We start from the raw sequence: 15296 nt of genomic DNA, 5'->3' as shown, positions 1-15296 counted from the left end.
TTCAACGAAGGAAGTACAGGTAGGCCAGCTAGAAATAATATTCAGTCATATTTTATTTAAGTTTTCATGGCTTTCTTTTAAATCTCAGGGAATTACACTTATTGCAGTATAAAACCCAAACTCTTTTTTTTTTGATAAAACCCAAACTCTTATGATTAAGAGGTATTTGACAATCTCACAGCTCTAAAATAGGCCAGGTTCTGTTGACATGCCATTATCTATCAGCTTCATCCACACAGAATATTAAGCTTGAAGAGGTGCTTCAATCTCTCACTGTTGCTTGAGGAGAACTACAGGTGTGTTATCTTAAACCGATCTACTTTTATTGTGCCCTTACAAAGACATGATGATAGAATTTATTTTACAACCTACATCGCTAATAAACTATGTGTGTGTGTGTGTGGGGGGGGGTTTGGCAACCCTCGGCCAAAGATTAATTTTTTGAGAGAAAGGAGTAAAAGGACTTACTAAAGTATATCACCTTGTAACTCTCACAGAGCTGAAAAGCTGAGGTAGCCATTATCACATGGATTGCAGGAGTCCAAAGGATTAGGGCACTAGAAATTTATTCCATTATTCGTAACAGAAAGAAGTGTATATTCCACTACTGGTAACAGCTAGAAGGTACAAGTCCCTTCCATTAGGATCACGATACAAAGGCGTCCTTGTTCCTAGCTCTGAGCTTATCCTGCGCTGCTCCCCTCCTTTTCCTGACACAACAATATAGAGAAAGATAATTTGTGGAGGATACTTCTTCTATTAATCTTCAGTCCACTGATACAAACTTTTATTCTTTTTCCACTCTCTCCTGCCTCTATCTCATTTTCCCACCAAATCTCTCTCTTTCTCTCTCTCTCACATGCACAACCATGAGAATCATACTCCAAGGTTAGTTAGCAGATTTAATATGATAAATAATACTCTTTTTTCAAAAAAAAAGGGATAGTATCTTGAGCTTAAAATGTTTTCAGTGATAAGGAATATCATTGCATCAGGCTTCATACATCAGAAATTAGCTTATGTTCCATTCTCTCATATGTAACCTTTTTATTGTAAGAAAATTTAAAAAGAGAACAAAAGCATATTAAATCATATAAATCATATTAAAAGTGAACAAAATGAAAAGGCACAGCTCATTGTTTTCTCATGCAGTGAACATTCATACACTCACCAGCCAAGTCAAAAAATAGGACAAGTGAAGACCCTAGAAATTTTCCCTTATCTTTCTCTTATTACTGTCCCCTCTCCCTTTCCACAGATAAGCACTTATGGTAATGATTGTCTTGCTTCTCTTTTTAGTTGCATCCCTAAACACTTTATTTTAGCTTTGTCTATTTTTAAAACTATCATAATGGAATCATATGGCAACAATTTTTTTGTGACTGTTTTCTTTTTCTTAACATTGTGTTTCTGAGAGTCACCCATGTGGTGCGTAGCAGTAGTTAGATTTTGCTGTAATGCATTGCTCCATGTGACTTATAATATATTTGCCCAAATATAATATATTTGCCCATTTGCCATGATTTATAATATATTTGCCCATTATATACAATGGGTTACTAAATCCTAAAATAAAATTGCTCATTTTCTCTTAGAATAGTGAAAATTCTGGCCGAAAACCACCATTAATATTTACTAAAAGTAATGCAGGAATCTACTCAATATTGCAATTTTAATTCTCCAAAACAACTGTAAGGCTTAATTATTGGATATATAAACTTGAATGTATAAACTTGGAAGAAAATTTAAACTTTATCTTCTATGCATATTTTCTCAGTTAAACAAGAGTTAAAATATGGCAAAGAAAGTAGGAATGTGAATATGCTGAATAAATGTACTGCCTGTATTTTTTAGCTATTAGTTAATACAAAATGTTCACTATGAGATTGTCAGTTTTCAATCTTTGGAACATTGGTGTTCACTAATTATTCATAAGAAAATGTATAACCAGTTACCAAAGAACATTTTGAGTCACATTGTTCTCTGTGAAAAATATGCTAGAGATGTGTCAGTGAAACACTGCTTTATTTAAATTTATGTTATGCTTTATTTAAATTATGCTTTATTTAAATTATGTTGCCTTGCCTCGGTTATCAGATTAACTTTGTTACTTTGAGTTAATACAAGGTTAAATTTCTCACCAATTGGATTAATGGAAAGAGAGTACAAGAAACAAATAATAGAAACCATTACTACCAGTGATGATCTTTCTCACCTCAATGGAGAGAAAATAAAAAGCAAAAGCAATTGACAATAGGACAATAGATCTTATCTGAAAAACTTAATAAAATGGTGACTTTTTCTAAAATTGTGGATTTTTAGGGGGATTATTGATCATGGTTTACTTGGTTTCGACTTTTCTCTTAGCAGCTGCATAATTTTCAAGCCAGAGTAAAACTGTATCAACATAATGAATATTCCCTGACTTGTGTTAGGTGAAGTCCGTCAAGAGAATAAAACAGACATAACTGAATATTAGGTAAGGGAAGGTATTTCTAATACACACTGTCTTTAGTTTTGGAATTCTATAATATAATCTGAATATAATCTGGATCCTTACATAAAGAGAATTATTGTGCTGCTAAACAGTAAGATGAAAGGTTATGAAAAAGTACCAGCATTATATTTATTCACCCAGAATTTAATGACAGTCCATCAACCAGAAAAAAAATATAGAGATTTATATGGAGATGTATATAAATGTGACTTTACATTTGAAAATCAATAGATGAACTGAAAAGGACTCTGAAGGTATCATAAATAAGGTTTCACATTTCTTTTACACAATATAAAATTGTTCCTTCAGTGTTTGCCATTGTTAATACGTGCAAAACTGTTTTCTGTGAAAGGAGATACAGAAAAACGAGAGTAACCGCCAGAATGTATAAAAGTATTAAATATGCAACGCCTGGGGGGCTCAGTGGTTGAGCATCTGCCTTCAGGGCATGATCTTGGGGTCCTGGGATCGAGTCCCACATGGGGCTCCCTGCATGGAGCCTGCTTCTCTCTCTGCCTGTGTCTCTGCCTCTGTGTGTCTCTCATGAATGGAAAAATAAAATCTTTAAAAGTAATAAATTAAAAAAAATTAAAAATAGAAATATTAAATAGAACAAAAAAAAAACAGGACACAATCCTAAACAAAAGAACACCTGAGAAATTTTTGGCTAAAAGACCGATGTGCTGAAAGGCAAAAAAAAAAAAAAAAAAGACCCTCTGTTTTGTGACATATTCATTCAGTGGTATCTTTCAAAAATGGTAATAATAACTAGCCTTAGTGCCTACTTCTAAATATGTAAGAGCTGAGATTCATCAACAAAATATATTATCATGCCAACAAATGCTTAGCACCTGATTTGGCAGTAGGAAGGTGTGGGTGAGAGGCTGGGGGGCCAGCTGACTGTAGGATATGGCCATACATACATTTGCAGTGGCTCGCTGGTGGGATCATCTTTTCCTCCTGTTCACACGTGCTGTATTGATTCGGGGAGGTCAGGCAGTAGCACCTGCCAACATACCCTCTTTCCTTTCTAAAGACATCCTAGTAGAAAGTGCTTTACAGAGAGTCCTCCCAGGGCTTTATGTAGCTCTCTGATCAGAGAACCTGACAAGTGGATGGGAAGATTCACTGCATATTCTACTGAGTGGAGGTTTACCCTGCTGGTCAAACGAAAAGTGAGTTGGCTGGGCACCTTTCTAATTTACCACTGCTATGATTTTGTTTTTGTTTTTTAAGATTTATTTATTTGAGAGAGAGAGAATGCGAGCCAGGGGGAGGCAGAGGGGGAGAGAGAGAGAATCTCAAGGAGAATCCACACTGAGCATGGAGCCTGACTTGGGGCTTGACCTCACAAGCCTGAGATCATGACCTGAGCCCAAACCAAGGGTAAGATGTTTAACCAACTGCCCCACTCAGGTACCCCTAATGCTGCTCCTTTTAACAAAGTGGGGAAAAAAGCACTATATATATATATATATATATATATATATATATATATATATATAATATTTTTTTAAGATTTTATTTATTTACTCCTGAGAGAGATAGAGAGGCATAGACACAGGCAGAGGGAGAAGCAGTCTCCATGCAGGGAGCCCGACGTGGGACTTGATCCCAGGACCCCAGAATCACATCCTGAGCCAAAGGCAGATGCTCACCCACTGAGCCACCCAGGTGCCTCTGAAAATGGCATTTTAATAGATAAGCAGGTAAGTTTCAAATTTAAAAATTAAAACATGGATTATTGTGTGGATTCCATATAAATATAATTATGTCAGAAAAAATATAATTATGTCAAGCCCAAACACAGATCAATTGACAGATCAATTAACAACACAACAACAAAAAATCCCCAAAGTAAGGAGAATCATTTTAGTCCTGATAGAGTGATTCATATATTGAGTAAAAAAATCAATTATCTGGACACTTAAATAATCATTAAATAAAAAGTTAACAGTTAATGATATTTTCTACAGAACCAAATCCATTGTAATTCATCCTTATAAAAATCATGGCTCTTTTACTACTTCACTTCTATACAATAATGCTCATTGTAGTGATCTTATGCAGTTTAAATAAACTAAAACAATACAAGGTTTACTCCTACTTCCAAAAAGGATTACAAGATTAAAAATAGTTTTTGACTTAAAGAGTTCTGTACAGAAATAATTTTATTCAGTCTTATGACAGACTTAACTTCTGCACATGTATATTACATGTATATATTACATACATCAATAGATATTAACAGATATCTGAATTTGTTAATTTGAATATCTGAGCATATTCTCTGAATGAAATTTAAATGCAGTATTTTTTAGAACTAAGAAAAAAAATATTAACTAAAAAATCCTTTGATGGCTCATTATGCTCTATGGGAACTTAAGTGACATTATAAATCAAATGTCAAAGAAAGTCCAAGATAATTTGCAGTTAATAGATAATTCATAAGTAATTCAAATTTTTAAATGTACAAAAAAGTTTGTACATTTAAAAATACAAGTTGACATAGATATATAAGATGGCTGAGTAGTAATCCATGATAGTTTGTTTTATACAACAACCCCTGAAGGGATATTTTGGTTGTTTGCAATGTTCTTTACTGTTAAAAAATAAAGTTGCTAGGTATAGTTTTTTGTGTGGCTCTTAGGTGATTTAAGAAGATTTATAAAATGCATTATGAAGTAAAAAAAGAAAAGGCCTGCAAAATAGGATATAACTTAGGCTCCCATCTGTGAGCAAAAGGCACAGTTAAGATAACATAGATGTGGGTAGGGGAAGCTGGAGACATTTGGGCATCTTCTCTAAGACTAGAACTTGATAAACAAAATCACCTATTTGACACTACTTGCTCTAATTCTGTATTCATTCCTTTTTTCATTATTGTTCCTTGAGGAAATATTCTATGCTTTTTTTCCTAATCACCCCTTTCCTCCATGACATTTTAATACCATAGATATGATGGATACCTGTCCATGTACTCTATGAATAACTGTGCTTTATGCATAAAAAAGAATAAATTTTTTTCACCACCAAAATCGATTTTCACCCTCTGGTGGTCATATTGATGCTCAGCTGAGACTACATGAGCCAAAGTAATGAAAACACATCAGTGATAATCAGTGTGGCATGCATGACTGGAGAAGAAGTGGTAGGTAGCCAACGGCTGTCACCCTTAAAAAATTTTTGCTCCTTTCCCAAACAATGGTGCAGAGTCATATTTCAGGACTAAGGACTATTTCCTCAGGTTAAAATTTGGTTGCTCCTCTGTGTGTGTGTGTATACAAGCCTTTGCAAGTGTGTACTGCATATATCTCTTCAAAAGATCAACACTGAAAAGAAACATAAGAAACCAACCATTGAATATTGTGCAGTCATAAGAAAGGATGGGATTGTGCCTTTTGAGACAACATAGATGGATCTTGACGTATTATGCTAAGTGAAGTGCAAATGAAAGAAAAGAGAAAGACAAATGGCATATGATTCCACTCATCAATGCAATCTGGAAAAAAACAAGCAAACAAAAAGTAGAACCAGACCTATAAATATAGAGAACAAATTGATGCCTGCCTGCGGGAAAGTGTGGGGCAATGGGCAAATAGGTGAAGGGGAGACGGAGATCCAGGCCTCCAATTATGGAATGAGTAAGTCACGGGAATAAAAACCAGAGCCTAAGGAATATGGTCAATGATAATGTAATAGTGATGTAATGGAACAAATGGCAGCAACTCTTGCAGGGAACACAGGAGAGTGTATACATTGGTCAAATCACTAAGCTGTACACCTGAAACTAATGCAACACTGTGTGTCAACTCTACTCCCTCCACCACCCAGGCCCCCAAAAAGAAACCAACAACCATGTTTAGGTAGGGTGTCTGAGGGAAAAACAAGTATATGTCTTTTATTACAGACTTGTTTTTAGTTTCAGTTTTCCTTTTTAATACAAGAGGCACATAATGTAAAGCTTTTTAAATGGCAATAGTTTAAAAATTGTTTATGGAATTTAAAAATTCCATAATGTATAGCAGATGTTTATTATTAATGTCTGAATATATAAACCCATGCAAGAGACATTTACACAATAAAAATAAAATCCTTCTATTTTAATCGTTATAGACATCTATAAATATCTTGACCATCCAACGAGTAGGGTCTGCCACTGAGCCTTCCTCGTTACAGATAAATACAGCCCAGTGTGTTGGCATTTACATTGTCATTTGTCCTTTGGGTACAGATTCAGGAATGTAGACAGAGTGTTTTATACTCTTATTCACTAGTCTGATATAAAATTTATAGTTTCTTCTGAACTATTTCTTTAAGGATTCTTCCTAGATGGAAAATATGGGTTAAATAATTCTGTTGTCTCTTCCAGTATTGCCTAAAAATTCTCTAAAACCTGCTATTATTTTTAACGATTCCCTAACATCTATAAAAATAAATACAGACAATCCAAAATTAATTTTATCCTCCCAACATTGAAAAGATAAAGTCAATTCAAGTACAGCCGTAAAATGAATACACTGTCAGTGAAATGACTCACTTCTATGCTGTGGAAGTTGTATGACACAAGAATTTTCATCCTTAAAATCTCTCTTAGTCAAGTTCATACCCCGTGGGCCTACTACACCTGCTCTCTCTTGCTATGTCATGCTTTGTCTGGGACATAGAAAACCTCAATGGAGAGTAGAGATCGATGAGGCAGACGAGAGGTCCAAAGCTACACGGTTCAACTGAACAGATTAGTGTTGGATGAAGGTGGCAAGACAAATGGCAAAACAGCAGGAGCTTCCCTACCCCTCACTGGTGCTCCTAACACTACTGTTCCTTAGGACCAGGCACCATGCCACATGTTCTCCTGTATTATTCTCCATCTATTCTGAGTATTCCCTGGCACGTGGAAAGATATTCAATAAATGTTAATACTATTGATGGTCTTCACTGGCGTCATTTTTGCCATTCGCAGCTGGCCAAACTGCTGTGAGAAGGCTGCCAAAATTTTTAAGAGAACTACCTCTCATTTACAACATAGCTCAGATACTCAAATGTCATCCTAAGTTAATTTTTTTAATTTTTATTTATTTATGATAGTCACAGAGAGAGAGAGAGAGAGGGAGGCAGAGACACAGGCAGAGGGAGAAGCAGGCTCCATGCACCGGTAGCCCGATGTGGGATTCGATCCCGGGTCTCCAGGATCGCGCCCTGGGCCAAAGGCAGGCGCCAAACCGCTGCGCCACCCAGGGATCCCCTAAGTTAATTTTTTTATATATAATTAATTGGATGCTTAACTAATTGCCCAGTAAATTGTGCTGAAGAAGGCAGGGCACATAGAATATTTTATCTTCCAGAATTAATCACTATCAACCCCCAACCGTATTGTGGCTGGAAAAAAAAAATCTATGGAGAGTAAAAAAAGACATAAGAAATAACCCTTGTAACTGTGACTAATGTCTCCAACCTTAGAAGAAACAAAAGGCCTTTTAACCACATCAGTTTGGGTTTACATTTTAATACTCAGTATGCAGGAAAGTTTACCTTCATATGACTGACTGAAGACTTTATTTTTGGCCATTTAAAATTTGTCTATCTGTTGCTAAAGTTATTCCATTTACTACTTACATATCTGTTTAGATGTATCAAAAAATAATCACAAGTGACTTACGTTTGCTGAGAGTTGAGATGTGAGGGTAGCAACTTTTTCTTGTGACGCAACCAGCTCTCGCCGCAGTTTGTGGATTTGCTGAATATAATTTAAAAAAATCAATTCAATATATTTTTACTTAAAACTAAGAATTCAATCCAAGAAAGTAAATGTTATATTTACTCATGCAACCCCTTAATTAGTGTATCAGCACCAATTCCTGAAAAAAACAAAGAAATGTGAACACTAGCTACACAGTAATAGTCAAATGCCCTTATTAAGAAGAGCGGTAAGTTACTGTTCAAGGTTAGGACCCAAATTTGCAAATTAAAGGATGTTTGCTTGCTCTCTTGCCCCATCTGCCTGACTCAAGAATCAAGTTTATTTTCTCTATTAATTCTCCTACTTCAGGGAATTTGTGGTAACAGAACTCAGGCAGTAAGATCTTTTCTTTTTAAAAATTAAATATACATAGACACATTTTTTCTGGGTCTTTTAGCAAAAAGTACTGAATGTTCTAGCATGGCATTGAGCATGGAGTTTTAGCAAAAATACTCAGTTTTTTTGGTGTGTGCTTATTTTAATTTTCTGTAGTTTGGCAATTTCTCAGAAGCTGTGGAATATCCTTTAGTCACTGAAAGATGGCTGTAATTCCACAAGTAATGAGTCCATATTTGGAAATAATTTTATTAGCTGGAGTTTCAATGGCTAACAACCAGAGAAGCCTTCCCAAATCTTTACTGTAATGCTTTTTATTCACAGAGTTATTATTAACTCAGAGTAGTAATGCTTTATAGATTACCTATAGTTTAAAAGTAAGCAGAAAAATTAGTAATACTGTTCAAATAAGATAAGCCAACAAAATTAATATGCTAAAATGTCTTCTTCCTTAGCTAAGTTCACATTGTAATAAAACTGAACCAGAAAAAAGAGAGTATTTCATATCACATTTAAATTGTTAATATAAGCATTCTCTGCAGTTGAACCTGAATGTCTTATGTTGCTAAAACATGTAAACACAGATTTAGTAAGGTAAAACATTTACAACCATCTGAGGCTAAGTCTGTAAGTATATTTCTGGTCTCAAGGGATTTTAGTTACTCAGATGCCAAATATTCTACTCTAATTCTTCTCATTTCTGTGAAAAGAAGTCTTCTATTGTTGTGGCTGGACATTTGGAATACTACCTCAGTTTGAAAGAGCATTCTTGACATAGTCCATTAACTGTCTTATTTTTTTCCCCTCTTGTGGAAAAAAAAATGGTAGTCAATATTGCGAGAGTCAAAAAGGAGCTGTGAACTTTAAGCTGGAAGCAGAGACAGTGGACATTTATTATAATCTCAGTAAATGTGATTCTGTTTCACTCCTGTTTTTTTTAAGAGGTTCACTAGCCCCAAATAGCACTTGACTTGCATTTGAATGATGACGACCACAGATAGTCCCAGAAAATAGACCACCTATTTTATCTTAAACCTACAAATTCAAACAGCCTTTCTCAAATTAATAATCTCCATTACATAATACTTTACAATGAAATCTAGGAAAACTTAAGGTAATGTAAATTATTTAAAAAAAAAAAAAACATGACCCATTAGGGGCAGGAATGATACAAAGGGGAGTTGGGTAAGTACTAATCAGGCAAATAGGCAGCATTCGAATACCTCAGTAGTTACATTATGACCAAATTAGAAGCACTGTCCTGTCCATGCAACATAAATAAAATAGTATAGTTTTTTTTTTTTTAAACCATATTTACTTTTTTGGTCTAGATCATCAGATTGCTATAACCAATACTATTTCGATACTTTAAACATAGCACAAATTTTACTTTAAAGGCAAAGTAAGGCAAGGAATTCCATTGCAAAGGCTGCCGCCAAGACACTGGTTTTCTCTGTGGTCTGACTGCCTCAGTGTCAACCAATCAAATAGTCATTACCACACCTTGAATAAAGGCCTAATTTAAGTCCTGCTCTCCTGGGATAGGACAATTCTTTTACAAAGGGAAACCAAAAGAACACTCTCCAGGTTGCAACCTGACCTGTGCATGATTGCGACAGGGTGTGTATTTGTGAAAAGTGTGTGGTCAGAACAATGTAGCACGCTAGACATAAAGTGGTGGTCAGAACAGCAAAGTCCTGGCATGAAGAGATAGGCTGGGATGCCGGGAGCTTCTGTTGTGGAGATGTGGTGCCTAAGACTCAACACTACATTAAATCCTATGCAGTTAGTCTCATAGGCATTGGTGAGAAGAGACGACAATAAGCGAGGAAGACCACACATCCATTCATTCATCGGGTTTAATGAGTGCTTACTACTGCAGGCGATGGTTAGTTGTTGATATAAAACCCCATTCTAGAATGTGAGAGGAGAGTTTGCTTTTAAGAACTTCTTTTCATTTTCTTTATGAGGAAGCACCCAAGACCATTTATCAACTAGAGGATCGCGTCTATCAGCCGTGCTGGAGAGCTATGCCTCTGTATCACAGAGCCCTCTACTGGTAGAAGCGTTCATCACAAGTGTACACAAAGAGCATCAAATTCAAAAATGCTACAAATTTTACCTCTGAATGAGCCTTTTCTTCAGCCTGTAAAAGACAAAAGGTAAAAATTATCTATAAATATAACTAATGTCATTTTGTTCCACAAGTATAAATGAGTAATTTCATTGTATAATTATACTGTATTTTCAAAATGTTACTATGTTCCAATATAAGACTAGTAAAATACGTAATATTATTATAGTAAAATACATGTTATTTTATCATATTGTTACAAATGATTATGATAGTGATGTTGTATTTATATAATTATGATATTATTATATTATTATAATAGGAACCTTTAAGATTACAAACGAATGCTTCCTTATATATATATATGATTCACTGAAAATGTAGGTTATTTGATTCATGGACATATAATATGCCTTGCAAGCAAAGTTAGAATTAAAGATTTTATTTATTTATTCTTGAGAGACACACAGAGAGGGGCAGAGAAACAGGCTCCCTGCAGGGAGCCCGACGTGGAACTCGATCCCAGGACTCCAGGATCATGACCTGGCCTGAAGGCAGATGCTCAACTGCTGAGCCACCCAGGTGTCCCGCAAAGTTAGAATTAAAAGAACATGTTACCCTTAGAGTCAGACCATAAGCAACAAAAGCAAAACAAGTCATAAAATTATATCTTAAAAAAGATGGGTGTAGGAAAAAAAGGAAACATTACATTTTTTTTTTCATTCATATTATAGAAAATACACTCCATGCTCTATAGAGATCTTCAGGCAGGACTTGGGTGTCGGAGTTTTATTTTGGCTTGGATTTAAACACAAGCACACAAACCCTTTTATGATTTACACATCATAAAAAAAAATCTCAAATAAAGCCGGAGGGAAAATATTGACCCTTACTGATAACCACAGAAAATCAGTTTCTATCTTCTTTTATTGTCCCTAATGATTATTAATGAAGTTTATGGAGCTGCAAGCCAGCAAAGAGTAAAATGCCCAGTGTCAAGGTGGAGATAAATGTGGCTGACAAACATCTGGGTTATACACATTATGGAAATGAGGACTGCTATGAGAGCTTGCAGGCTGTTTTGGACTCAGTTGCAGAAAATTCCCAGCTCTGTTTTTTCTTCTATTTGCTGGGCTGCAAAATGCCAGAAAATGAGTTATGTGTGCCATTATGTTTGGGAAGCTCCCTTATTCTGGAAAAAGCTGGAGAATGAATATCGCTGAACAGTACAAATCTGCTCATTGCCTTGAGGTCTGAAAGTGAAAAAAAGCCCCTTATTTCCTATCTCTCCTTTGGGGACACTTTCCAGTTAACTGATGTAGAAGTACCTGAACTACTTTTTCTCTTTTTTTTTTTCTCCAGAAAACATAAAATAAAACAAAGCAAAATAAACTTAGATATTTTTATGCATAAGCATTTCTGGAGTATTCTCTTTCCTGTATTTTCTCTGCTCTTAAAAATAATGTATAGTTAATAATAAAGTGTTAAAGTAATAGAGTGGTTAAATAGTAGAATCCTAATGGCCTGTAAAGAAAACTATGTTTTAAAAATAAATGCTAACACGAAACTTGAATATTTTGCAGTTCAACTTTAATTTTTAAGGGAAGATTTTATTTTTTTGATTCTAATAATATTAAGGTGTCAGATGTAGTCTGTTTTTGAATCAGAAGTAAGGAACTAATTTTAAGATTAGTTAGGGAACTAACCTTAAGATGGAAATTTCATCTTAAAGCAAAAGAAAGCTGGAAGTTGTTTGCCTTAAGACAAATGTGCAATTAACCAGGACTATTTGTTTTCCTTAGAACTTTGCCTGTTCATTGCCACTATATTCTGTCCAAATGCTGTTTAAGGCCTGTTAGGATTATATGAAACTGATAATAAATAATTTGAGCATTTTAAAAAAGCAATGTATTCTACTTAAAAAATAAAAAGGCTATCCATCATATCTTCTCATTAAAAAAGCCTTGAATAAGTTATATATATTACTCATAAGCATAACCATTACATATTAATTCTGTAGGTATCGTATATAAACTCTTTTCTTATTGTTGTTTTTTCAGAACTCTCTCTTTCCTTAATCTTTCCCTTCTTTTATACCCCATGACTATCAATACCAGGTAAGGTGTTATCATAAAGTCAAAGCAGTGAGGCAGAATTTTAATATTGTATTTCTTTCAGCGATTTAGGCATGAGATAAAAAATGATGGAATGTGATTACTTGCCATTTTTAAATGACGGTGTTGAACCAAGCCCAGTGTTCTAAAGGATGGTACACAGTATAAAACATTTTATCTAAATACAAATATATCAGATGACTCTTTATTCTATGAACCATCAACCTGCCATTCATTCACCCGAAGTTACTTAAAAAAAAAAAATTCCTTCTTGTATTAGCTATAGGTTAGGAAATACGCTAATGAACCAAACATGGCCCCTGACCTTATTAAATCAACATAAATTAGATTCCAAGTACAAAACAGATCCAATAAACTTTTTAAGACACAATCAGTCAGAAAGAACCTATTTATAGCAAGGCTAAAAGGGCCAGGAATGCAAAGAATAAAAAAAGGCTCTAGAATTAAAAAAAAAAAAAAAAGTCACACAGCCTTCCTTGACTAATGTTTATTTCCCTCACTTTTCATAAAGATGTGAGTAATAAGAAGTATGTCTTTCCTATATGAAAAGTAACAGCACAACAATAACTAAGAACTGAAACTGAGGAAGAAAAGAGGTAGAAGAAAAGAAGAGGTGGTGGGGTCTGGAACCAAGCCTGGGAACTCATGCCAGCATCTAAAGGGGTTGATGCCAAGAATCTGTAAACCTGGAGGAATTTAATCTCAGTGTTGCTAGATATTCCGATTACATTAAAAAGAATTTAGTAATTTGCACTTTTAGATAAAAGCTCCGGATGTCACAGCGTTGGCTTGGATTTAAACACAAGCACACAAACCCTAAGTTTGCCAAAGGTAATAAGTTGGCAGATTAAACTAGGCCTGTGATTCCCAAAGAACATGCAAATTCCCTGAATCTTTCTGCTCAGAAATTCCATAAGGTGATATACTTAACTTTATAACAAGATACTTTGGAGAAATTTACCAAACTATAAGTGGTAGAAGCTTCAAAAAAAATGTATAGGTGAAGAATCTGTACAACGAGATTTGTTAAATCGGTGATTTTATAGGTAAATGTTTTTTGCAAAAAGCCTTTTTATTAGTTTAACTTCAAGTGACATACGTACAGCAAAATATATAATTCTGTAAGTTGTATAAATGATGTCAGAGGAAACATGATTTATACTCACGGTTCATAAGAACAGTATTTTGCCTGATAAAAGCAGATAGAGCCTAATATTGTTCTTAAAAAAAGGAACTTCGCCCCCCCCATAGACACTTAAATTCTTTTATGAAGTACCACCATGCACACCTATGTTAGTTGAATACTGCATAATCTCAAAAGATGCAATTCACATAGACTATGGTATAAACAGTGCTCCTAGAACCATGTAGTATACCATAATTTTTGTTATTTATGGTATACAACATTCCTGGTCTTCTCTAATAATTACACCAAACCCACGTGACAGATGGGATAGATCTGACTGTTGTTTTCCAATTTTATTTTATAGGTATAGTCCAAAGAAACCTAGCAATTTGCCTGATGTCATATAATAGCTGCTGATAGAGTTAGGCAAGAATGCAAATCAACTGAATCCTGATCCACAGTCTTTAAGAAGGCATGAAAAATGATAAATTGCCTTTTTACTTCATGGTTTGAAAAGCACTTTCACAGATATTTTCTCATTGTCAGTGGAGACTCAGTGCATGATAATAGGGGACAGAAAACTGAATGACTTCTCATTATCTTTGATTTTTCTCTTTATCAGTCCTTCAAATATGCATTTATTTGAGTTGTTCAACTCTAGGTTATTTATGAGTTCAAGAATATAATTTCAGTCATTTTCTGTACAATTAGTTAAATTCCCTAATATCCTAACAATATCACCTTTCACATAGCTTGATCAACCAACCCATTCTTTTCACACATAAGGGTATATTTCATTTCTAAATTTTGGCACATGGGTATGCATATATAGTCATTTTGTTTTAATCTCTGTTCCCATTTTATATCATTCCCTTACTATAATCTCCTCATTTGTGCTTTCTGATTATCCTTACCATTTTGACATCTACTCTTACTCCTCAATCTCACAACCCTGAGATTATGACCTGAGCTGAAATCAAGAATCAAATGCTCAACTCAATGAGCCTATCTACAATTTTTAAAACGTACCTGCTTTGTTCTCGATAAGCCTGCAATAGCCAATAGAGTAGCTACTGGGCACATGTGCCTATTTAAATTTAAATTAATTAACTTAAAAATTCAGTTCGTCTTGTAATACCAGACATGCTGCAAATATTCAACAGCCACATGTGGCCAGAGGTTACTATATTAGACAGTGCAGCTATAGAACATTTTTATTATCACAGAAAGTTCTATTGGACTCTGGTACATAGTAATTGGCCATCTGTTTTCCTTTAACCCACGTGCCTTTTCTTCTTAGTCTGTCTCAGGCTGAATGAAGGCAGTTTTATCCAAACACTGTTTTTGCATGTATTTAAAAATACTATAAACATGCTGCATCTCTTGAT

At 34.7% G+C, this 15296-nt stretch overlaps 1 protein-coding gene across 1 annotated transcript in view; it reads right to left on the bottom strand.

The window, feature by feature from the left end:
• Positions 1–15296, bottom strand: part of NAV3 (neuron navigator 3) — a 357285-nt gene that overhangs the window by 57743 nt on the left and 284246 nt on the right. The window contains 2 exon segments of the mRNA XM_055341892.1: positions 8157–8234; positions 10696–10719. Coding sequence (XP_055197867.1) covers positions 8157–8234; positions 10696–10719 — 102 coding nt within the window.

This window comes from Nyctereutes procyonoides, unplaced genomic scaffold (genome assembly GCF_905146905.1).
Source record: "Nyctereutes procyonoides isolate TBG_1078 unplaced genomic scaffold, NYPRO_anot_genome, whole genome shotgun sequence".
NCBI lineage: Eukaryota > Metazoa > Chordata > Mammalia > Carnivora > Canidae > Nyctereutes > Nyctereutes procyonoides.
The sequence above is the reverse complement of the archived record's forward strand: the minus strand, read 5'-3'. Positions and strand labels throughout refer to the sequence as shown.